We start from the raw sequence: 23,374 nt of genomic DNA, 5'->3' as shown, positions 1-23,374 counted from the left end.
TACTTGCCACACATAACTATCTGCTAACTATAAATTGGCCATGAATCTTTTGATTGACAAAGTAGAACAAGATGAAGTTTACAGTTGTAGATAAGTGTTAAAAGTTTAGAATTTCTAAATTTTCCCTTAAGATAGGCTTCTTAAAACTTAGCAATTAGCCTTCAGATCAAACATATTCCCTGTAATATAAGTTACCATATTTTTGCAGCTTCTCATATAAGTCTGGAGTGCGATACACCAGAGCAGCAAAGGTGGCGTTCACAGCTTGATCAATAGTGGAACCAGCAACTATATCTGTCTTTGGGGCCTGTTTTCTACATGCCTGTATGAATCCTTTGAAAAGTTCTGAATATGGCCCACAGAAGTTCTGAGCAGGCTCTGACTGGGCAAAATCAAGGAGAAAATGGCGGCAGGGATCATCAGGGATGCTCTTAACCTAGGAACGAGAAAAAAAAAATCACATTTGAAATATTCATCAAAAAGTAAAATTTACTGAGCACCTACTAAGATAAAGCAGAAGTATAAACAAATGGTGCATACTCTCAGGAAGTTTAAATCTATTTTAGGGAGACCAGACAGATGTATATGGGTTAATAAAGGCAAATAAAAATAAAACTTAAATGCATTAAAACTAACACTACCATAAAGCAAAAGATTATCCAGTGCCAAATGCCTAAAGGGGACACCCAGTGCTGAAAACTCAAAGGAAGGAGTTCCTGGCAGGTTAAAGTAATTAAGAAAGCCTTCTGAAGGACTTGGGATTAGGGCTGAACCCTGAAGGATGGGAAGGCTTGGCCTTGAGGCATATAACCACTAGCAGAGGTTAAGAGTCAGTGGGGAGACTGACCTGGCCTGAAGTCTCAGCTGGGGAGTGGTGGGAACTAGAGTCAGATAGTTAAGGTGAAAGGAGACTGTAGAGAGCCTTGACTGTCACACTGAGGAGTTTAGACTTCACCCTGTGGGCAATGGGGAGCCATTAATGGTGCTTGGCAGTGGAATGACAAGATAATGCAGTGATTTAAAAAACAAAACAAAACAAAACAAAAAAAAAACTTGGCAGGTACCAATGTAATAATGCAGGTGTGATGAGGGCCTGGATAAAAATGGAGACAGAGGAAAGGACAGAGATGAACATCATAAGGAAGAATCTACAGGGCTTGCAACTGACTGATAGGAAAGGCAAGAGCAGGGCAGGGATGAAGGGGATGTGAGTGAGCAGTGGCTCTGGGCCTGGGCAAACAATGACTACAACAGAAGTGAGCAGTTAGTAAAGGAGACATTCTGGTTTTTTACTTCAGAGTTAATGGGAGTCAGGACATTAAAATGAAAATGCCTAACAGGAAGATGAAGATATGGAGAAGATACTGGAGTCTGGGAGAAGAAAAAGGGCTGGAAACTGATATTAAGGAATTATTCCCACAGGTGGGACAGTTAAAGAGAAAAGAGAGAATAAAGTTTTGGTGGATGTTAGAAAAGGGGAGGAAGCCTGAATATGGCCTACCTTATAGAGAAGAAGAAATGAGAAAAGCCAACAGAGGAGGCACACAGAGAGTTGGATGTAGAGAAGACAGTGGACTATCATGGAATCAAAAAAAGAGAGGGTCTGAAGGAGTTTGATTTAACAGGAGATAAAGGAGAGTAGAAATGGAGAAAGAGCCACTAACTTTGGCAATTGACCATGGAATAACTTGAAGGGGAAAGAAAGGGAGGGAACGAAGAAGGAAGGAGAAATAATAGTATAGAAAAAGGGAAGAAGAGATGGAAAGTAGAAACAGAGGGCAAATTTTTTAGTTTTTAAAATATTATGAACACTTAAATAAAGCACTACAGTTGTATGGAGAACAAAAGGAATAGCAAAAACCATTTACTCTAAAGTGTGACTCAGTAGGCACTAGAAACAGACTCCACTTGTTTGACTGATAATGCCATCAAGAAAGATTTACTGAATACCTACTATATTTCACTGGAGTCATTCCTTATTTTTGAACACCCATTGCTGACTGGTCCCTGGGGTGCACAGTGGGATAACAAATAACAAGGAACAGTTTCTGCCTCAAGGCACTAACAGTTTAATGGGGTGATAAGACATTAGTAAACAGTTTCCACCCAGATGTAAAGATGACAGAAGAGTAAATACCTCCTTCCTATCCTGGTGTGGGTGAGTGGGCCAGCTTGCTTCTAATTCCAACTCGGGACAAATCTGATGCCTGAAGACAGGTTTCCACAAAGGAGAGTTCAGGACTGAAGCCATTTTTGCCTGTGGTATTACCATGTTACTTCCTAACTCTGGAAAAAGAAGGTGACTTGTGAGAGTTCTATTTTTTCCTTAATACACTGAGATTCTTTGAATTAACAAAGAAAAGGGTTAAACAGAGAGAAAAAAACAAAAACAAAAACAAAAAAAACCTAAGAGGAAATTCACTCACATTTCCGAGAAACACATTATAGATTAACCTAAACCACAAGTCCTGAAATGCTGCTGTTCTGTGGGATAACTTCAGTTACTAGGTACCTTTGAAGTGATTAACCTGTTTACTAAACTGAAAGCCAAATGTAAACTACTTCTAGCACACAATAGGAGGTCATTTAAGAATATTAATTATGGGAAAACATTCACAATTTATAAACTTAATTTTATTAAAAAAATAATTAAATACCCACCATAGATCTAAATAGACACAGAAATAAAGATTAGGTGGAATTTTAAAAATGTTGATAATAGTTATCTCTGGGTGTTAGGAGTCAGGGTGATTCTACTTTTCTTCAATTTTTCTCCAGTATGTAATTTTTGTATGAGCTTTTACTTTTGTAATTGGAAAAACTCAAAGAGATCATACAGAAGTAAAATATACTAGAAAGGTTTATTCTATAAGTTTTATTACTTATAAGAATTTAATAACAAGTTCTATAAATTGAATTTAATAATAAGTTGACCAAATCCATACTCACATATCTATATCTATACATAAATATTTACTCAAACAATATACAATTAATTGATTCTATTTTTCTGCCTTCTGGTTGGAGTATACCTAAATCTACCTCCAAAAATACATGAGTATGATGTTGCTAAAAAAATCCAGCTCCCTCTTTCTCTTGTTCTCTTTCAATAGGAGGAATCCACAAAACCCTTTGTGATGTGGACCAAAGACTGAGCCAAAAAACTTCATGTCAGCCGAGAGTGGTGGTGCACACCTATAATCCCAGCAGCTCAGGAGGCTGTGGCAGGAGGATCACAAGTTCAGCAACTTAGCAAGGCCCTAAACTACTTAGTGAAACCCTGTCTCTAAATAATATACCTATTATTTAGGGGATGTGGCTCAGTGGTTAAGCACCCCTGGGTTCAATGCCTGGTACCAAAAAAAAAAAAAGAAAAAAGAAATTTCACGTCAATGATGTTAAGTGGACAATTTATTCTGGCTTGGTTTAAAGGAAACTGAAGGGAATATTATCAATACCTTGCCCTGATCTTATGTGAAGATGCCACAAGGGAGAGCACATGTTTTGCTCTTAAACACAGTTGTAAGGAGAAGGAAGGGACAGGGCTGTGAACTTACGATACGTAGACTTGAGTGCCATGCACTGGGAGGCGAGGCGTCCCATCAGTCGGGAGACAAGGAGTTGTAAATCTAACCCCCAAGACACAGCAACATCAGGCAGGCCATAGGCAGTGACAGTGAATTTGTAGCCCCACTCATTGTTGCTGCTGTCAGAGTGAAAGAGGAACTGTAGCCGAGGACCATCCTTAAAGGTCACTTTCTAGAGACAGACAAATGTCATGTGGTCAAATAGATGTGAGGAGGAAGCATTTCAGTAGTAAACATATTTTTTGTGACTCAAAAACTGGTCTCTATTTCCACAAGTGCACAACTACTGAAGGAGAAATGTACAAGGTGTGACTGAAACACAAAATTTACTGCAACACTCAGGAAAAAGCATAATTGGCAGAAAACTACTGCTTTGCTTTCTAAATTCAGATGCCCATCCGTCTACTACCTACTCAGCCAGTAATCACACCTGCTTAGTCCTTTGCTGCTAGCCAAGACCCCTGAGAACAGAGAGAAGGTCAACAGCTTGCGGCAGCTCTTAATCTCCAACCCAGAGAGAGCAGATCCAACTGTGAACTGGACTCCTGGCTTTCACCATGGTCTGGGCCTTCATTCAGATCCACCAGTCCGTCCTTGACAAGAGTGACAGATCCTCATTTATTCTGGACAATGCTGAAAGAGTCTGGGGGTTGGTAAACTTTTCCTATAAAGAATGCAGGTGGCCAATATTTTAGGTTTTTCAGGTCATACAATCTGTGTTGTGACCATTCAATCCTGCCAAAGCAGTACCAAAGTGGCTATAAGAGATAAATGGGTATGGTTGTGTTTCAAATCTTTTTTATTTATAAAACAGGCAACAGATTGCAGTTTGTCAACTTTGATACAAATCTTACTTTTATTAAAGTGTAATATAAATGCTTCCCTTCAAAGATCACACCTCTTGCTCTAATGGTTGACAGAATTGCTGCAAAAGTGTTTCATTTATTTCTAAGAATATCACTCACCTTGGGCCATTTGTAAGTGCCGACTTTTGTGTCATAGCGTGTTTTCCCACCTCTAGCATCAGTAAATTCCAGGTAATCATATCTGTGAAAGCATAATCTTTATTACTTTTCTTCTCTTGTTTTTGACCCATTATTGCTGGGGAGAAAAGAACACGTAAGTCTTACCTTTTTTCAGTTTCACACCTTTCGTCAAATTCCACCTCAAAATAGGTTGCCCCTGGGCTAACAAAGACAGACACCTCGTGGCAGTTATTTTCATAGTTGTGGGCAGACTCTTTGGTCCATGTATGCAGAACCACAGGCTGTTCTTGCTGCCAGGTCTCTACATCCAGCTAGGCAAACAAGTGAGTCAAGAAAAGACAGTATTCGGGCTGGGTTTGTAGCTCAGTGGTGGAGTGCTTGCCTAGCATGTATGAAGCACTAGGTTCGATTCTCAGCACCACATAAAAATAAATAAATAAAGGTCCATTGACAATTAAAAAAAATATTTTTTAAAAAAGATAGTATTCATCACTCCACACCCAGCCATACGCAATAGGCTTTCTCTATCAGTGCTGTAGGCACATGAGCTTTGACAGCCCCACGCTGTCATGCAGGGTAAAAGACACCTGACCTTCCCATCTGAACAGAGATCAACAGATGTCTATCATTCAGCAAGGTAGACATGTGCTTTTAGTCTGCTGTAGGAACTCTGGGATCAGTCTTTATCTTTTTTGCATTTGCCCTGGATCAAACCCAAGGCCTCACATATGTAGCCAAGTGTTCTACCACTGAGCTACATCCCCAGTCCAGAACTATTTCTTTTTTGGTTCTGGTGATTGAACCCAGGGGGACTTAACCACTGAGCCAAATACCTAGCCAGTGTGGTCAAATAGATGTGAGGAGGAAGCATTTCAGTAGTAAACACGTTCTTTGTGATTCAAAAACTGGTCTCTATTTTTTATTTTGAGACAGATTCTCTCTGATTGCTTAGTGCCTTGCTGGCTTTGAACTTGTGATCCTCCTGTCTCAGCCTCCTAAACTGCTGGAATTACAGGCATGCACCACCACACTTAGCCAGAACTATTTCTTACAAATCATTGACAATATGTATTTCCAGTGGGGTGGGGGAAGAACACTGAATTAAGAGTTTAAAGGCCTCATATTCCTACTTGGGACCTCGGCAAATCTAAGACCACTATCTCTCTTTGAATCTTTACTTTTTAAAAAACCTATTAAATATATGCCCTTTCTACTGCTAAGGGTTTTTGTGATACTTAAATAAGACTGTGAAAAAGCTTCGTGTACTATAAAATTAAGTAAGAGAGACAATTCTTTTAAATGTCAGACTTTCTAATGTGCCTTTTTTTTGGGGAGGCAGCGGGTACCAGGGATTCAACCAGAGGGTGCTTAATCATTGAGCCACATCCCCTGCCCTTTTTATTTTTATTTTGAGACAGGGTCTTGCTATGTTGCTTAGGGTCTCCGTAAATCACCAAGGCATGCTTTAAACTTGTGCTTCTCCTGCTTCAGCCTTCTAAATTGCTAGGAAATCAGTCATGTGCCACTAGGCCTAGTTCTAATTTGCCTTTCAACATACATTTTCTCTTCCAGACTTCAATGATTATTCACATATATGGATCTTATGTAACTTTTTGTGTTATAATTGCATAATTTACTCTTTGTATCTCCTTTCTAATGCTGACTATGACAAATAAACTTGGATCACCATTTATTCTCTTTGTTGAAAAAACCACCAATAAAATTGCCTTATAGAGGCAACTTATTTGTGAAGATCTAGTCAGTGGTATGTTCCATTCAGTACAGTCACATCTCTTTTGAGAGGAAGCAACATAGGGTCAAACACCCACTCAAGTTACCTTATTTGGCCCTCCTTCAGGGTCACTGCAGAGCTTCTTCAATAGCTCTGTTAGGGTACTGAACTCTCTCAAGAGTGTGCAGTGTGAAATGTCTAAAGTGCAGAAGTCCAACAGGAAGATGACCTAAAGAAAGATGAACAAAGGCACCCAGTGTCCACCTCAGGCCCTGCCTGGGGTACTGATCACCAACCCCTACTCTCCTTGTTACATTTTCTTACCAGTTGACGAGCTGCCATCGAAAACACTGAATTACATAATTTTTCTACTATGGTTTTCCCACTATACTGTGTCAAAAGGGATTCCAAAATCACTCTCATGCTTGCCAGAAACTGTGCCACATCTATCAAAACATAAAGAAAGCGGTTAATATTTTATATGGAGGGAATATCACTTGCTTAGTTGTTACCAAGAGCAAAGCCAGAGAGGACCACAGAAGCTGTGTGTATGTAAGACTCAACAATAGAAGACCAGGGGACCACCAAGCACCATCCAAATGCTTTCATCTGGAAGGGAAAGCAATGCAAATTTCAGTAAAAGGTTACTTTCAAAGAGATGTTTTCTATCTTTGTTAGTTTTTGATGAAGTGGAGATATCACTTCTTTAAGTGAAATTACATTGTCAGTGGGCCCAGCTCTCAGCTTCCTTTTTTCCTTTAGTATACAATGAGCCCATGCATTAGGGGCACCAATCTGAAGGAACAGGTTCCAATTATAGGACTCAGTACCCTAAGCATTTATGCCATAGCTGCTCAGGTCAGGTTTGATGAAACCAAACTTTTCCCACCCAATTTCTCAGAACTTGTTAAGCTCAAAACTCTTTTTTAGATGACTTGATTAAGCCAGGGATGACAGACTCTCCTGACAAACTGAGACATCATCTAAGAGTGCTGTGTGACTGAAGTGAGAATGTCAGGTTATGGAATGACCCAATTCCTCAAAAAAAAAAACTAAGACATATACCACATTCAGATAGGAAATTTTGAGCAAAAAAGACATACTATAGAATTTTATTTTAAGAAGACAAAAGTTACCCTATTCAGTTTTTTGGTTTTATTTTGTGTTTTTTGTTTTTGTGGCACTGGGGATGGAATCCAGTAGAGTTCTACCACTGAGCAACATTCCCAGTCCCTTTTATTTCTAATCTTGAGACAGGGTCTCACTAAGGTACTGAGGGTCTTGCTAAATTTCTGAAGCTGGCTTCAAACTTGTAATCTCCTGCCTTAGCTTCCCGAGTAGCTGGGAGTATAGGTGTGCATCCCTGCATCCAGCACAGATCTGAACTCTAATAAAGAACCAAGTGCACATCTCTGTGTGAGTTACGAAAGAGAAAGTTTTTGTTCAGAGTTAAATCCAGACACCTGCTCTTGTGTATTTAATATCAACACTCACATTTTTCGATAAGGTCCACGGCCAGGCCTTTGGCTGCTGTGTCAGTTGCCTTTAGCTGCAGATAGCACCAGGAGAGCAGGCTGCCTTGGACAGACCAGAAGAGGGAGAGGAGCACAGAGCCAGCCTCCCCTTGGGTCCCACTGAGCATCAACAGCTCACACTACAAGAAAGCAGACAAATACAAAATGTCCCAAGCAGGCTACTCAAAGAATACAGCCAAGGGCCCTCTATGGGAGCAGCTATTACTAGCAAAAAAAAAAAAAAAAAAAAAAATACTACCTGTATTGGGAATAGTCTCAGAAGAGTTTTCAACCCAGAAGTGAACCAAGAAAGATGGCATTATGAAAACTCTTCTCTTGCCCTGCAATTTGCAGAAACTTTACAGCAATGTTTTCTGTTCCATGGGATATTTCCTTCCACAGCTCAGGAACCCACCCCACTGCTTATTTCTTCCCTGTCTTAAATCTTAAAAATTTCTTTTCTCTTTGGCTCCTTCTCCTGAACTTTCAGTTAAATCTTTCTCACCTTAAAATAAATCTTCGGTTTTTGACTGATCGCAGCTCTTTCAGCTATAGAACAGGTAATTTCAGGCTGACATTTGTCTGCATCTCGCAGACAAATTAACTCAGACTTAGTGCTAAAGAACCCGCGGAAACTGCTTCTTGGAGCCTGCTCCTATCAGAACATACACCGAGCCCGGAGAGGCTGAATTCTGGCTCCCGGAACTGCTCTGGCCCAGGGATAAAGAACCCGCGGAAACTGCTTCTCGGTCCGGGTCCTGCTGAATACTGTGGAGGCCAGAGGGGCAGAGCAGAGCCGCCGCCCGCATCCGGAACAGGCCCAGCGACCCGCCGGCGTGGCAGTCACGTCACCCCATTTGGAGTAGGGGCAGAGCAGAGCCTTCACCAGCGCCCGCAAGGTAGGCAGACCTGCGACCGACTGGCGGATCAGGCCCAGCGGCCTGCCGGTGTGGTACACACGTCACCCCAATTGGAGTAGGGGCAGAGCAGAGCCTTCGCCCGCGGCTGGAACAGGCCCAGCGGCCCGATGGCGTGGTAGTCACGTCACCCCAATTGGAGTAGGGGCAGAGCAGAGCCGCCACCCGCGCCCGGAACAGGCCCAGCGACCTGCTGGCGTGGTAGTCAAGACACCCCAATTGGAGTAGGGGCAGAGCAGAGCTGCCACCCGTGCCCGCAAGGTAGGCAGGCCTGTGACCGACCGGAGGAACAGGCCCAGCAGCCTGCCAGCATGGTAGACATGTCACACCAATTGGGGGAGGGGCAGAGCAGAGCCGCCTCCCGAGCCCGGAACAGGCCCAGCGGCCGGCCGGCGTGGCAGTCACGTCACCCCATTTGGAGTAGGGGCCAAGCAGAGCCGCCGCCCGCATCCAGAACAGGCCCAACGACCCGCTGGCGTGGCAGTCACGTCACCCCAATTGGAGTAGGGGCAGAGCAGAGCCGCCACCCCCGCCCACAAGGTAGGCAGACCTGCAACTGACTGGCGGATCAGGCCCAGCGGCCTGCCGGTGTGGTAGACACGTCACCCCAATTGGAGTAGGGGCAGAGCAGAGCCTTCGCCCGTGGCCGGAACAGGCCCAGAGGCCCGACGGTGTGGTAGTCACGTCACCCCAATTGGAGTAGGGGAAGAGCAGAGCCACCCCCCGCGCCCGGAACAGGCCCAGTGACCTGCTGGCGTGGTAGTCACGACACCCCAATTGGAGTAGGGGCAGAGCAGAGCTGCCACCCGCGCCCGCAAGGTAGGCAGGCCTGTGACCGACCGGAGGAACAGGCCCAGCGGCCTGCCAGCCTGGTAGACACGTCACCCCAACTGGAGTAGGGGCAGAGCAGAGCCGCCACCCGCACCTGCAAGGTAGGCAGACCTGCAACCAACCGGCAGAACAGTTCCAGCGGCCTGCCAGCGTGGTAGACAGATCATCCCAATTGGAGGAGAAGCAGAGCCGCCGCCCGCCCCTGCAAGGGAGACTTTTCAACTATACAAGAGCAATATAAATATATAGGGGGAAAATTTCAAAAACACAACAGTTTCACCAAGCAGAAAGAAACACAAGCAATATGAAAAGACAAGGAAAGAAAGGACCACAAGCAATGCAGGTCAACTCAACTTTAGAAGAGGTAATAGCTGCAGCAGATAGAATGTCAGATAAAGAATTCAGGATATACATGCTTCAGATGATCTGGAGTCTCAATGAAGACATTAGACAGCAAAATCAGACAATGAAAGATCACTTCGACCACTTCGACAATGAATTACATAAACAAATCCAAGAAGCAAAAGATCAACTATACAGGGAGATAGAGGTAATAAAAAACAAACAAACAGAAATCCTAGAAATGCAGGAAGCAATAAACCAACTTAAAAACTCAATTGAGAATACTACCAGCAGAGTAGAACACTTAGAAGATAGAACATCAGACAATGAAGACAAAGTATTTCAACTTGAAAAGAACATAGACAGCTCAGCAAGACTGTTAAGAAACCATGAGCAGAACATCCAAGAAATATGGGATAATATAAAGAGACCAAACTTAAGAGTCATTGGGATACAGGAAGGTATAGAGGTCCAAACCAAAGGAATGAGCAATCTATTCAATGAAATAATACGAGAAAACTTCCCAGACTTGAAGAATGAGACAGAATCCCAAATCCTAGAAGCCTACAGGACGCCGAATGTGCAAAATCATAAGAGATCCACACCTAGACACATTATAATGAAGATGCCCAACATACAGAATAAGGAGAGAATTTTAAAAGCTACAAGAGAAAGGAAGCAGATTACATTTAGGGGTAAACCAATCAGGATAACAGCTGATCTTTCAACATAGACTCTGAAAGCTAGAAGATCCTGGAATAACATATTTCAAACACTGAAAGAAAATGGGTTCCAACCAAGAATCGTGTATCCAGCGCAATTAAGCTTCAGGATGGAAGATGAAATTAAAACCTTCCATGATAAACAAAAGTTAAAAGAATTTGCAGCTAGAAAACCATGTCTTCAAAACATCCTCAGCAAAACATTACAGGAAGAGGAAATGGAAAATAACAATGAAAACCAACAGTGGGAGGTAGGACAGCAAAGGGGGGAAAAATAATCAAAAAGGAAAACAAACCATGTTTAGTAACATAAATAAAAAAATATGGCTGGAAGAACAACCCATATCTCAATAATAACCCTAAATGTTAATGGCTTAAACTCACCAATTAAGAGACACAGGCTAGTAGAATGGATCACAAAACAAGACCCAACAATATGCTGCCTAGAGGAGATGCATTTGATAGGAAAAGACATACATAGACTGAAGGTGAAAGGTTGGGAAAAATCATATCACTCATATGGACTTCGGAAACAAGCAGGAGTGTCCATACTCATATCAAATAAAATAGATTTCAAGCCAAAGTTAATCAAAAGGGATAAAGAGGGACACTACATATTGCTCAAGGGAACCATACACCAACAAGACATAACAACCATAAATATATATGCCCCAAACAATGGTGCAGCTATGTTCATCAAGCAAACTCTTCTCAAGTTTAAGAGTCTAATAGACCACCATACAATAATCATGGGAGACTTCAACACACCTCTCTCACCACTGGACAGATCTTCCAAACAAAAGTTGAATAAGGAAACTATAGAACTCAATAACACAATTAATAACCTAGACTTCATTGATATATATAGAATATACCACCCAACGTCAAGCAGTTACACTTTTTTCTCAGCAGCACATGGATCCTTCTCAAAAATCGATCATATATTATGTCACAGGGCAACTCTTAGACAATATAAAGGAGTAGAGATAATACCATGCATCTTATCTGATCATAATGGAATGAAACTGAAAATCAACGATAAAAGAAGGAAGGAAAAATCATGCATCACTTGGAGAATGAACAATAGGTTACTGAATGATCAATGGGTTATAGAAGACATCAAGGAGGAAATTAAAAAATTCTTAGAGATAAATGAAAACACAGACACAACATATCGGAATCTATGGGACACATTGAAAGCAGTTCTAAGAGGAAAATTCATTGCTTGGAGTTCATTCCTTAAAAAAAGAAAAAACCAACAAATAAATGACCTAATACTTCATCTCAAAATCCTAGAAAAAGAAGAGCAAAACAACAGCAAAAGAAGTAGAAGGCAAGAAATAATTAAAATCAGAGCTGAAATTAATGAAATCGAAATAAAAGAAGCAATTGAAAAAATTGACAAAACTAAAAGTTGGTTCTTTGAAAAAATAAATAAAATCGACAGACCCTTAGCCATGCTAATGAAGAGAAGAAGAGAGAGAACTCAAATTACTAGCATACGGGATGAAAAAGGTAATATCACAACAGACACTTCAGAAATACAGAAGATAATCAGAAACTATTTTGAATCCTTATACTCCAATAAAATAGAAGATAGTGAAGGCATCGATAAATTTCTTAAGTCACTTGATCTGCCCAGATTGAGTCAGGAGGATATAGACAACCTAAACAGACCAATATCAATTGAGGAAATAGAAGAAACCATCAAAAGACTACCAACTAAGAAAAGCCCAGGACTGGATGGGTATACAGCAGAGTTTTACAAAACCTTTAAAGAGGAACTAATACCAACTTTTCAAGCTATTTCAGGAAATAGAAAAAGAGGGAGAACTTCCAAATTCACTCTACGAGGCCAACATCACCCTGATTCCTAAACCAGACAAAGACACTTCAAAGAAAGAAAACTACAGACCAATATCTCTAATGAACCTAGATGCAAAAATCCTCAATAAAATTCTGGCGAATCGGATTCAAAAACATATCAAAAAAATTGTGCACCATGATCAAGAAGGATTCATCCCTGGGATGCAAGGCTGGTTCAATATACGGAAATCAATAAATGTTATTCACCACATCAATAGACTTAAAAATAAGAACCATATGATCATCTCAATAGATGCAGAAAAAGCATTCGACAAAGTACAGCATCCCTTTATGTTCAAAGCTCTAGAAAAACTAGGGATAACAGGAACTTACCTCAACATTGTAAAAGCAATCTATGCTAAGCCTCAGGCTAGCATCATTCTGAATGGAGAAAAACTGAGGCATTCCCTCTAAAATCTGGAACAAGACAGGGATGCCCTCTCTCACCACTTCAGTTCAACATAGTTCTCGAAACACTGGCCAGAGCAATTAGACCGACGAAAGAAATTAAAGGCATAAAAATAGGAAAAGAAGAACTTAAATTATCACTATTTGCAGTTGACATGGTTCTATACCTAGCAGACCCAAAAGGGTCTACAAAGAAACTATTAGAGCTAATAAATGAATTCAGCAAAGTGGCAGGATATAAAATCAACACGCATAAATCAAAGGCATTCCTGTATATCAGTGACAAATCCTCTGAAATGGAAATGAGGACAACCACTGCATTCACAATATCCTCAAAAAAATAAATAAATAAAATACTTGGGAATCAACCTAACAAAAGAGGTGAAAGACTTATACAATGAAAACTACAGAACCCTACAGAGAGAAATAGAAGAAGATCTTAGAAGATGGAAAAATATACCCTGTTCATGGATAGGTAGAACTAACATCATTGAAATGGCGATATTACCAAAAGTTCTCTATAGGTTTAATGCAATGCCAATCAAAATCCCAATGGCATTTCTTGTAGAAATAGAGAAAGCAATCATGAAATTCATATGGAAAAATAAAAGACCCAGAATAGCAAAAACAATGCTAAGCAGGAAGTGTGAATCAGGCGGTATAGCGATACCAGACTTCAAACTATACTACAGAGCAATAGTAACAAAAGCAGCATGGTACTGGTACCAAAACAGGCGGGTGGACCAATGGTACAGAATAGAGGACACAGAAACCAATCCACAAAACTACAACTATCTTATATTTGATAAAGGGGCTAAAAGCATGCAATGGAGGAAGGATAGCATCTTCAACAAATGGTGCTGGGAAAACTGGAAATCCATATGCAACAAAATGAAACTGAATCCCTTTCTCTCGCCATGCACAAAAGTTAACTCAAAATGGATCAAGGAGCTTGATATCAAATCAGAGACATGGCGTCTGATAGAAGAAAAAGTTGGCTACGATCTACATACTGTGGGGTCGGGCTCCAAATTCCTCAATAGGACACCCATAGCACAAGAGTTAATAACTAGAATCAACAAATGGGACTTACTCAAACTAAAAAGTTTTTTCTCAGCAAAAGAAACAATAAGAGAAGTAAATAGGGAGCCTATATCCTGGGAATAAATCTTTACTCCTCACACTTCAGATAGAGCCCTAATATCCAGAGTATAAAAAGAACTCAAAAAATTAGACAATAAGATAACAAATAACCCAATTAACAAATGGACCAAGGACCTGAACAGACACTTCTCAGAGGAGGACATACAATCAATCAACAAGTACATGAAAAAATGCTCACCATCTCTAGCAGTCAGAGAAATGCAAATCAAAACCACCCTAAGATACCATCTCACTCCCGTAAGATTGGCAGCCATTATGAAGTCAAACAACAACAAGTGCTGGCGAGGATGTGGGGAAAAGGGTACACTTGTTCATTGTTGGTGGGACTGCAAATTGGTGCAGCCAATCTGGAAAGCAGTATAGAGATTTCTTGGAAAGCTGGGAATGGAACCACCATTTAACCCAGCTATTCCCCTTCTCGGTCTATTCCCTAAAGACCTAAAAAGAGCATTCTACAGGGACACTGCTACATCCATGTTCATAGCAGCACAATTCACAATAGCAAGACTGTGGAACCAACCTAGATGCCCTTCAATAGATGAATGGATAAAAAAAATGTGGCATTTATACACAATGGAGTATTACTCTGCATTAAAAAATGACAAAATCATAGAATTTGGAGGGAAATGGATGGCATTAGAGCAGATTATGCTAAGTGAAGCCAGCCAATCCCTAAAAAACAAATGCCAAATGTCTTCTTTGATATAAGGAGAGTAACTAAGAACAGAGTAGGGACGAATAGCATGAGAAGAAGATTAACATTAAACAGGGATGAGAGGTGGGAGGGAAAGGGAGAGAGAAGGGAAATTGCATGGAAATGGAAGGAGACCCTCAGGGTTATACAAAATTACATACAAGAGGAAGCGAGGGGAAAGGGAAAAATAATACAAGGGGGAGAAATGAATTACAGTAGAGGGGGTAGAGAGAGAAGAGGGGAGGGGAGGGGGGATAGTAGAGGATAGGAAAGGCAGCAGAATACAACAGACACTAGTATGGCAATATATAAATCAATGGAAGTGTAACTGATGTGATTCTGCAATCTGTATACGGGGTAAAAATGGGAGTTCATAACCCACTTGAATCAAAGTGTGAAATATGATATATCAAGAACTATGTAATGTTTTGAACAACCAACAATAAAAATAAATAAATAAATAAATAAATAAATCTTCATCTTTCCATGGCTCTCTAACCATCATCTTTGTTATTGGGAGTTTCTTTGAAGTATCACCTGACCTTTAGAGATAAACTCCTACACATAAGTATCATGAGGTATGCTTGTATTGGCACTGTCATGGGCTCAAGCTGGAACTAACCCAACAATCCCTCCAAAGTAAAAATGGATAAAAAAAAGTGTGACATGTTTATGGAGGGAATACTGCACACCAGGGAAAGTATATGACAACACATATATCAACATGAATTAATCTCAAAACATGCCACAAAAAGATTGTACACATGATTCTGTTAAAGGACAAAATCAGGAAAAATAAACACATTGGGTATGGATCACTACAAAGAAAAAGAAAAATAAGGAATGATGAACACAAACTTCAGAATGGTGGCTGTAGCTGTTGAGGAAAGTGTAAGATGAGCCATGAAAAGACATGGGGATGGGGGAGAGGATTTCAAAGATACTAGTAATGTTCTAATCCTTAAATGAGAGTTGTTTCTGTAAGCCATCTGTACACACACACACACACACACACACACACACTCTTTCATGAGTGTGTGTATGTGCATGTGAGGGTCCTGGAGATTGAACCCAGGGGTGCTTTATCACTGAGCTTCACCCTAACTCATCTTTATTTCTTATTATGAGAAAGGGTCTTGTTAAGCTAAGGCTGGCCTTGAACTTGTGATCCTCCTACCTCAGCCTCCACGTAGCTGGGATTATAGGTGTGGGCCAAGGCACCTTGTCATATATACTCATATATATATAACCTCATTTTTAGAAGTTGTCTCTATCTTCTGAGGCTTTGCTTTCCCCTTCCCTCCCACTCTGCTGCTTCTGTGGATACCACTCCCCTCAGACACCATTTACTACCTGGCGAGCAAATCCTTCCCAATGAACCTCAGAGACTCTTTGACCTCTATCCCCCATGAAGCTCTGTCTCCTCCCCCAGCTTCTGTTTTTCCTGAATTTCTTCCTGAGACTCTACCCCTTCTCTGTAAGATTGCCTCAAGAAACACATAGATGACATGACACTATCTCTAATCATGACTTCAACTATCACTTGTTTTTTACTGATTACAATCTCCAGCACTGACTACTACCCTGAGTGCAACCAGTCTCAACATCTGAACACTGGTGGAACTATGAACTAAGCATGCTCAGAGTCCACCCATTATCACTCCTGCTCTTCGAACATCTGCTCCTCCCCACCTTGTCACAGGCTTCTGTGTGTGCCAGTCCCTCCATCTACAGTGCCACTCTGTTCTTCTTTGCTTGCTTAAGCCTTATTCATGGTCTTATGCAGAGCTTCAGCACCATCTTCTCCAAAATGCCTTTTCTCAGCTCTACCAGACATGGTGAGGTATGAATCCCTGACTCCCCCAAGGACCCCATACCCACCCTCTGACAGTCCTTGCCGTGTGGTCAGAATTGTCTAATCACACATTTGTCTGATCTCAAGACTGGGCTCTGCCATCACTGTATCTGCTGTGCCTAGAAAAGGGCCTCATACATAGCAGGTATTCAGTGATACCGTTAACAGACTTAGCAGAAAAATTTCATGCTAGGTATACTTTGGATCACCTTTACATTTTTCCTCTAAACTAACTACCTCTTTAACATAACCATAAATGCCTCCATGAATGATAATTCAAAGAATTCTATTAATGGCTACAGTGATCTCTGGCCTATGAGGTCCAATAATATCTGTAACCTCTGTATCACAGATGAGTGGAGGAGAAAAAAGGACAAGTATTTGATCTCCATATGGTAATAGTTAGAGGAAATTCTCTTGGACAAATGCCACCTTGATTCCCCACATATATCTTAAAGCAAGTGTGGCTTAGTGGAAAGAGGATAAGACTCAGAGTCCAGTGGTCTAAGTTTCAGCAGCATCTATGAATACCAGGTGGGAACTCTGAGGTTTTTTGCCCAATGGAACTGATGATATGACTTTAATGGAAGAACTGGTTAGGGTAAGAGCTCAGATAAAGTTTCAAGGGTTTGTGTAACAGTTATAATTTAGGTGAGCTTCCAAGAGAAAGAGAAGGTGTGGGAAATGGTAAAAATAAAGATAGAGATGAGAATGGCAAATCGGAGCAGAGAACAAGTAAGGATGAGCAATAGGCTGGAATGAGAATTTGAAGGAAAACAAGAGGTAGGCAGAAGACTCTGGAAATAAGACAGAAAGCACAATGAAAATAAGAGAAAATTAATGTAACAGTGGAAAACAGAGAACCAATCAGGTATAAAGAATTAATGTTAGCTTTGGGGCTGGGGATGTGACTCAAGCAGTAGCGCACTCGCCTGGCATGTGTGCGGCCCGGGTTCGATTCTCAGCACCACATACAAACAAAGATGTTGTGTCCACCAAAAAAAACTAAAAAAATAAATATTAAACACACACACACACACACTCTCTCTCTCTCTCTCTCTCTCTCTCTTTAAAAAAAAAAAAAAGAATTAATGTTAGCTTAAAGAAAATAGGCACCATAGTGAAATCCCAACCCTGGATTTAAAGCAATAGTAGGCCTAAATAACAGTCAGCATCAGTGTGACTGTGGCAGATAACCTAGTCAGATTATAAGCTCTCTAAGGACACCATAAGTGAACTGGTGATGGTGGGAGGGAAATAAGTATTCACTGGCCTATTGCTCCAGCCTGTGGGGAATGAATAAAATCATGGCTCTTAATAGCAACTTGAGAACAGTAAAGCACTATCAAAAATATAAAAGATTTAAAGACACTAAGTTCAATTACAAGAAACAGATAAGTTGCCTTGACGTCCATATCATTAAATATCTCAAGGGTATGGTGTGGATTGTCCTACCATAACACCTCTTCTCTCTGGTTCCTATATTTAGCCCTATGAGGTAGTTCTTGGCTCCTAGGAAAGCACTTCTCTCTTTTCCAAATCTCTTGGGAGTGCTTAGTAAAAATGCACATTCTTAAACCTATCTTTAGACATTCCAAATCAGTAGCTTGGGGTAGGATCTGGAAATTCAATTTTTTTTTCACTATTCCTGGTGCTTCCCATCATTAAGAGCATGAACTACATTTTGAGAAGCAAAACCTTTCATATGAAAAAAAAGAAGTACAAAGTTTAAAAAATATCATTAACATTGGGAAAAAGAGACTACATTTTCAGATTTGATTAGTCTTCAAATTTACTGAGTAATCAGTTTTTTTTAAAATGTCAAAACAGTTTTCCACAAAATTCACATCACAAATATATAACTACGTGGTGGGCTGATGACTGACAGTACCAGGGCCCTTGATACAAATCCATTCCTCTTTTTTCACAGAAGTCTTTTTTTTTTTTAAATAAACTCATCAATGAGTTTCGCCCTTCTTTTTTTTTTTTTTTTTTTTTTTTTTTTTTAGAGAGAGAATTTTTTTTTTTTTTAGAGAGAGAGAGAGAGAATTTTAATATTTATTTTTTTAGTTTTCGGCGGACACAACATCTCTGTTTGTATGTGGTGCTGAGGATCGAACCCGGGCGGCACACATGCTAGGCGAGCGCGCTACCGCTTGAGCCAATCCCCAGCCCTAGAGAGAGAAAATTTTAATATTTTTTATATTTTTTTAGTTTTCGGCGGACATAACATCTTTGTTTGTATGTGGTGCTGAGGATCGAACCTAAACCGCATGCATGCCAGGCGAGCACGCTACCGCTTGAGCCACATCCCCAGCCCCTCACAGAAGTCTTAATAAGCACATCTGTGCTTTTACTCCTTGCTGACTACCAGGAGACAGGAAAGGAAAGGTCCCCTTACTTGTTCATAGGGGTTAGCTGGGAAACCTCTGTGTTCATGTGTAATCATCAAGTCATACTGTAGATAAGGGCTAAAGGACAGGCATAGCGACTACCATATCATGTGTTCCTAAAAGCACAAGGCAAAGAAAAGAGAGAGGAAGCCATGTGATACCTCTCGAGCAGCAACAGAGAGGAGGGTGTTCATGACTGCCAGGACTTCACTGATGTTCATGTCAGCCAGGTCACTTTTCTCAGGTAAAAGTAGAAGGCCGCCTGGATCCTTATCACTGAAAGGACACAAATTAGTCACCATATCTGGTTTCAAGAAGGGGATTTTCATGTTTTCTATCTTAAAAAATCCCAGAAAGATTTCAGTATCAGTTCTATGGGACGGAAAGAGTCTGCATCAGGAAGATAAGCCATAATTTCAGCTAGGACTGTGCCACTATCTATTCACATACCCTTCTGTAAGCACAGACTCAGAAATCCTCCAGGCCTTAGAAAAGATCCTAAGGAATATATCTAATGAGTAAATCACCTTGGCCACCAAAAAGAAATACTAATCTCATGAATGCTAACTGGACAATCCAGGCTAATGATTCCCTGTCTTCAAATGTTGTTCAGATAACGGCCCCAGGCTCTTCCATCATCCTTGCTATTTGATTCTGGAAACATTTTATATAGCTAGCCTTGTAAGTCAGGCATCCGTACCAGGCTCAGTGTGACTTGCAGGCAGGTGTTTTGAGCTATTAGCTTTCTTCCTCCATCAAGAGTCTATACCTGGGGGCTGGGGCTATAGCTCAGTGGATGAGTGCTTGCCTAGCACATGTGAAGCACTGGGTTCAATCCTCAATAATATAAATAAATAATAAAGGTATTGTGTCCATGTACAACTAAATTTTATATACCTATATAGATATATATTTGTAGTGTTTTGATTAACAAAGAAGCTAATGGTCCTGTGGGCTGTGTTTATTTGGTAATCAAAACACTACAAATCTCCAAGCCTCCCCTCCTGGAACCTTTCTTGTGTGAACTACAATTCTGTGCTTTTACAGTTGGTTTTAATGTAATTGGGTTTGTACACTTGAATACAGAACCCCAACTTCTTTGGCTTTTTTAGTTTTTGTCTTTAAAACTTACTTAGAAAGTGAAGAACTCAAAGAAGCCTTCAGCAGGTTTAACTCTAACTCATTTTATAATGATTGGAACTTGGACTAAGCTCTTGACAAGGCTATAATTCAACTAGTATTTTAATCGTCCTTGTTCCTAGTAATAATTCACTCCAGAAATTGAGCTTTCTAGTAGGGCAGGAAAAGTACTACTCCAAATGACATGGAAGGAGGGGATAGCTAAAGAAAATGACTTTGCAAGATCTGAAATATCTGACAATTGAAGTATGAACTTACCTAAAATATGTGCATAGTGAATGGAAAGTGAGCTGCAGGGACTGCTTGTGCTCTTGCTCAGTGACATTCTTCTACAAAACCAGAAAGTATACATTCAAAAAAAATCTATTCCATGACATTCCAAAAACCTATAGAAACATGAAATACCACCACCCACTGGTCCACAGTATGAGGAGAGCAGGGCCTGGACCATATTACAGTAACCACCTAAAACCTGGTCCAGTGCTAAGAAGCAGCAGAACCAACCATCCACACAGAAGATGGCAGGTGACTTTGGTTAGTTGCCAAAGGTAACATCTGTAAGCCTTCCTGTAGAAAAGCCTGATACAAATGTTCAGACAATGGACTTCCAGAGGATATATACTCTTTATCATTGGGCACGCCACCCCAGAGCAAAAGGCAAAGGCAGTGCAATTCTCATGAGCTTTCTGTATTTAATCAGGATCAAAGCTTTTCCTTTGTCTTGTAGGTTTACAGTCTATGCTGTCAGTAATAGGAAATAGATAGACCTTCTAGTGGGACTATCAGGCTACTTTGGGGGAACTTTATTTTTTCTTAAATAAATGTACTGAACACTTTCTTCAATATAAGGCACTGACAAGGGATTTCCAGAGAATTTAAGCCCAGGGCCCTGCCTGGCACAGCACAGTGGGGAGCTAAGATAAGGTCACAATAAACATAATTACCTAAAGAAAGAACTATTTAGAATGGTGAAAAGTCAGCAGTGCTATTCAATTCATCAGCATGTGAAGGTAAAAAAACAATCCTCATTGCTGCTGTCTGAAGGGATGGGCAAGGCAAAAGAGACAAGACTGCATTGCTAACAGACACCAATGTCATTCAAGAGATCATATGTTCTCTTTTTACTTATCATGTGAGATATATGTGAGCAACAAAAATCATTTGCTCAGCCACCTGGTGAATGCTTCCAGCAAAGAAGTGAAACAGATTTTTGTATAGGATACTCCATTTGGTAAAATAATGCCTGTAAATACTGAAAGCATCTTTCATTCCTGTATGAAGTCTGAAAAACATGGAGAAGGGGTCTAGGAGGGAGAAGAGAACCAGCTGAAGATCAAAACTTGGTCATATTTTCTTTACAGATCTATATTGAAATAGTTTGAATAAAATACAACAGGGATTTACCTCAAAATGATACTGGATTGTGGGGGAAAGAGTAGGTGAAGCATTTTATAGATGAAATAAAATTAGCCCAAGCTCATCAATGTTGAAGCTAGGTGATTAGGACATTTGGGGCTGACAGGAGTTATTATACTATTTAGTCAACTTTGGTATTCATTTTAAACTTTCCCATAATTGGGAAATAAAACAAAATTTTGTTGAAGGCAAGTCATAAAGATGGAGACTAAATTGTGACTTTGTGAGATAACACTTGTGAAACACAGATGAAATACTGTCCTTGTCCTTGGATATCTGTGTGTCCCCCACAAAGCCTGGCACATAGTAAGTATTAGTAAACATTTGGGAAATTAAAACTGACAATATATTCAGAGAGAACAAAGATTAATAGATCTCATCCTAATAGACTTCAGGAATGGGAACTGTCCTTTCAGATAATAATTACCATCATGGTGAAGAGATGGTTCCGTCGGGTCTGTCGATCAGGAAAGAAGATGGCAGCTCCGTTGAGAAGGGTGTTCCTGACCTCTTGTTTTAATATCTCCATGGGCATGGAATCTCCATCCACCCTATCTACCACTAATAAAAATGAACAATAGAATCAACTTTAATATGTTCCATCTATATACTTACAATACGTATCGCTAAAAACTGGTGAACAAAACTCTCCGTTTTATAGTTAATATCAGAGCAAGAATTGCTTTTGTACAGGTTAGGCAGTATAAGAATATTATTTTTTGTTAACATTTAACTAAAACAAAGACTATATATGTCAGTTCTTATTTCTTTTTCTGTTCTTTTGAGATATAACCTGGAAAAACCTTAAAAATACTGTCAGATTGTCTCATTTCATCTTCAATTTGTCACTATAATCTCTTCACCTCAGCCTTGATTGAGGTTAAGACTGAATAGTGTGGCTGGGTGTGGTGGCGCATGCCTGTAATCCTGTGGCTTGGGAGGCTGAGGCAGGAGGATCACAAGTTCAAAGCCAGCCTCAGCAATTTAGCCAGGCCATGAACAACTTAGCGAGATACTCTCTTCAAATAAAAAATAAAATGGGCTGGGGATGTGGCTCAGTGATTAAGCACCTCTGGGTTCAACCCCTGGTACCACCCAAAAAAAAAAAAAAAGAGCTCAAAACTGAATAATGTAACAGTAATTACTCTCACGGTGACACAGGAGAAAATGGTAGGAAGAGAAGTCAGTTGATAAAGAAATAAATTTGGAACTTGAAATGGTAATTCAAAGAAACCCACCACAGCAATCCCTTTCTGGTTTGCATGAACACAGGAACCTCCCCATGCCAGCAAGAGGCCAGTGCAGGGTTGTATTCAGGGAATTCCCCAAATCCTTACCATCACATAAGTGTGTGTAGAGCTCCTTGGCAGCCTCCATTCCCTCAGGGCGCTGGGTTGGAGGCTTTTCTTCCCCAGAGGCAGCCAGTGCATCTCCCTGCAGCACTGAGAAGCAACTTTGGAGGAGCCGCAGCAGCAAGGTTTGGGCACATATGCACTCTTCCTTTGGGCTGCAGAAGGACAAAAAACATCAGAGAGCAAAAGAGCAAGTTGCCTTCACCCTCCAAAGCCATACAGCGGTCTACAGAGGACTCTCCTCTGGATAACAGGCTTAACAAAAAAAGAATGCCAAGCAAGAGGAAGGGCAGAACAGCAAGAATACTGTACTAGGAGTCTGAAACACAGGCCTCATCTGACGCTGCCCTCCACTGAGAAGGAAATTCATTTCTGATCTTGCCATTTCATCTGTATAATGAGGATGAGTTACTTGGGACCACAATGTTTCAGATTTTGAACTTTTTCTGATCTTG

At 40.6% G+C, this 23,374-nt stretch overlaps 1 protein-coding gene across 1 annotated transcript in view; it reads right to left on the bottom strand.

The window, feature by feature from the left end:
* Window positions 1-23,374, bottom strand: part of Zzef1 (zinc finger ZZ-type and EF-hand domain containing 1) — a 122,349-nt gene that overhangs the window by 56,544 nt on the left and 42,431 nt on the right. Inside the window, exons 15-26 of the mRNA XM_076871594.1 lie at window positions 22,905-23,074; window positions 21,995-22,128; window positions 20,410-20,480; window positions 19,173-19,287; window positions 7,800-7,959; window positions 6,630-6,751; window positions 6,412-6,534; window positions 4,718-4,884; window positions 4,553-4,634; window positions 3,558-3,759; window positions 2,138-2,286; window positions 196-436 (exon numbers count right to left, since the gene is read on the bottom strand). Of these exons, the coding sequence (XP_076727709.1) occupies window positions 196-436; window positions 2,138-2,286; window positions 3,558-3,759; window positions 4,553-4,634; window positions 4,718-4,884; window positions 6,412-6,534; window positions 6,630-6,751; window positions 7,800-7,959; window positions 19,173-19,287; window positions 20,410-20,480; window positions 21,995-22,128; window positions 22,905-23,074 (1,736 nt within the window). The remainder of the gene's footprint in view (window positions 1-195; window positions 437-2,137; window positions 2,287-3,557; window positions 3,760-4,552; window positions 4,635-4,717; window positions 4,885-6,411; window positions 6,535-6,629; window positions 6,752-7,799; window positions 7,960-19,172; window positions 19,288-20,409; window positions 20,481-21,994; window positions 22,129-22,904; window positions 23,075-23,374) is intronic.

This window comes from Callospermophilus lateralis, chromosome 11 (assembly GCF_048772815.1).
Source record: "Callospermophilus lateralis isolate mCalLat2 chromosome 11, mCalLat2.hap1, whole genome shotgun sequence".
Taxonomy (NCBI): Eukaryota; Metazoa; Chordata; class Mammalia; order Rodentia; family Sciuridae; genus Callospermophilus; species Callospermophilus lateralis.
Note: the sequence above shows the minus strand (reverse complement) of the source record. Positions and strands in the feature narration are given on the sequence as shown.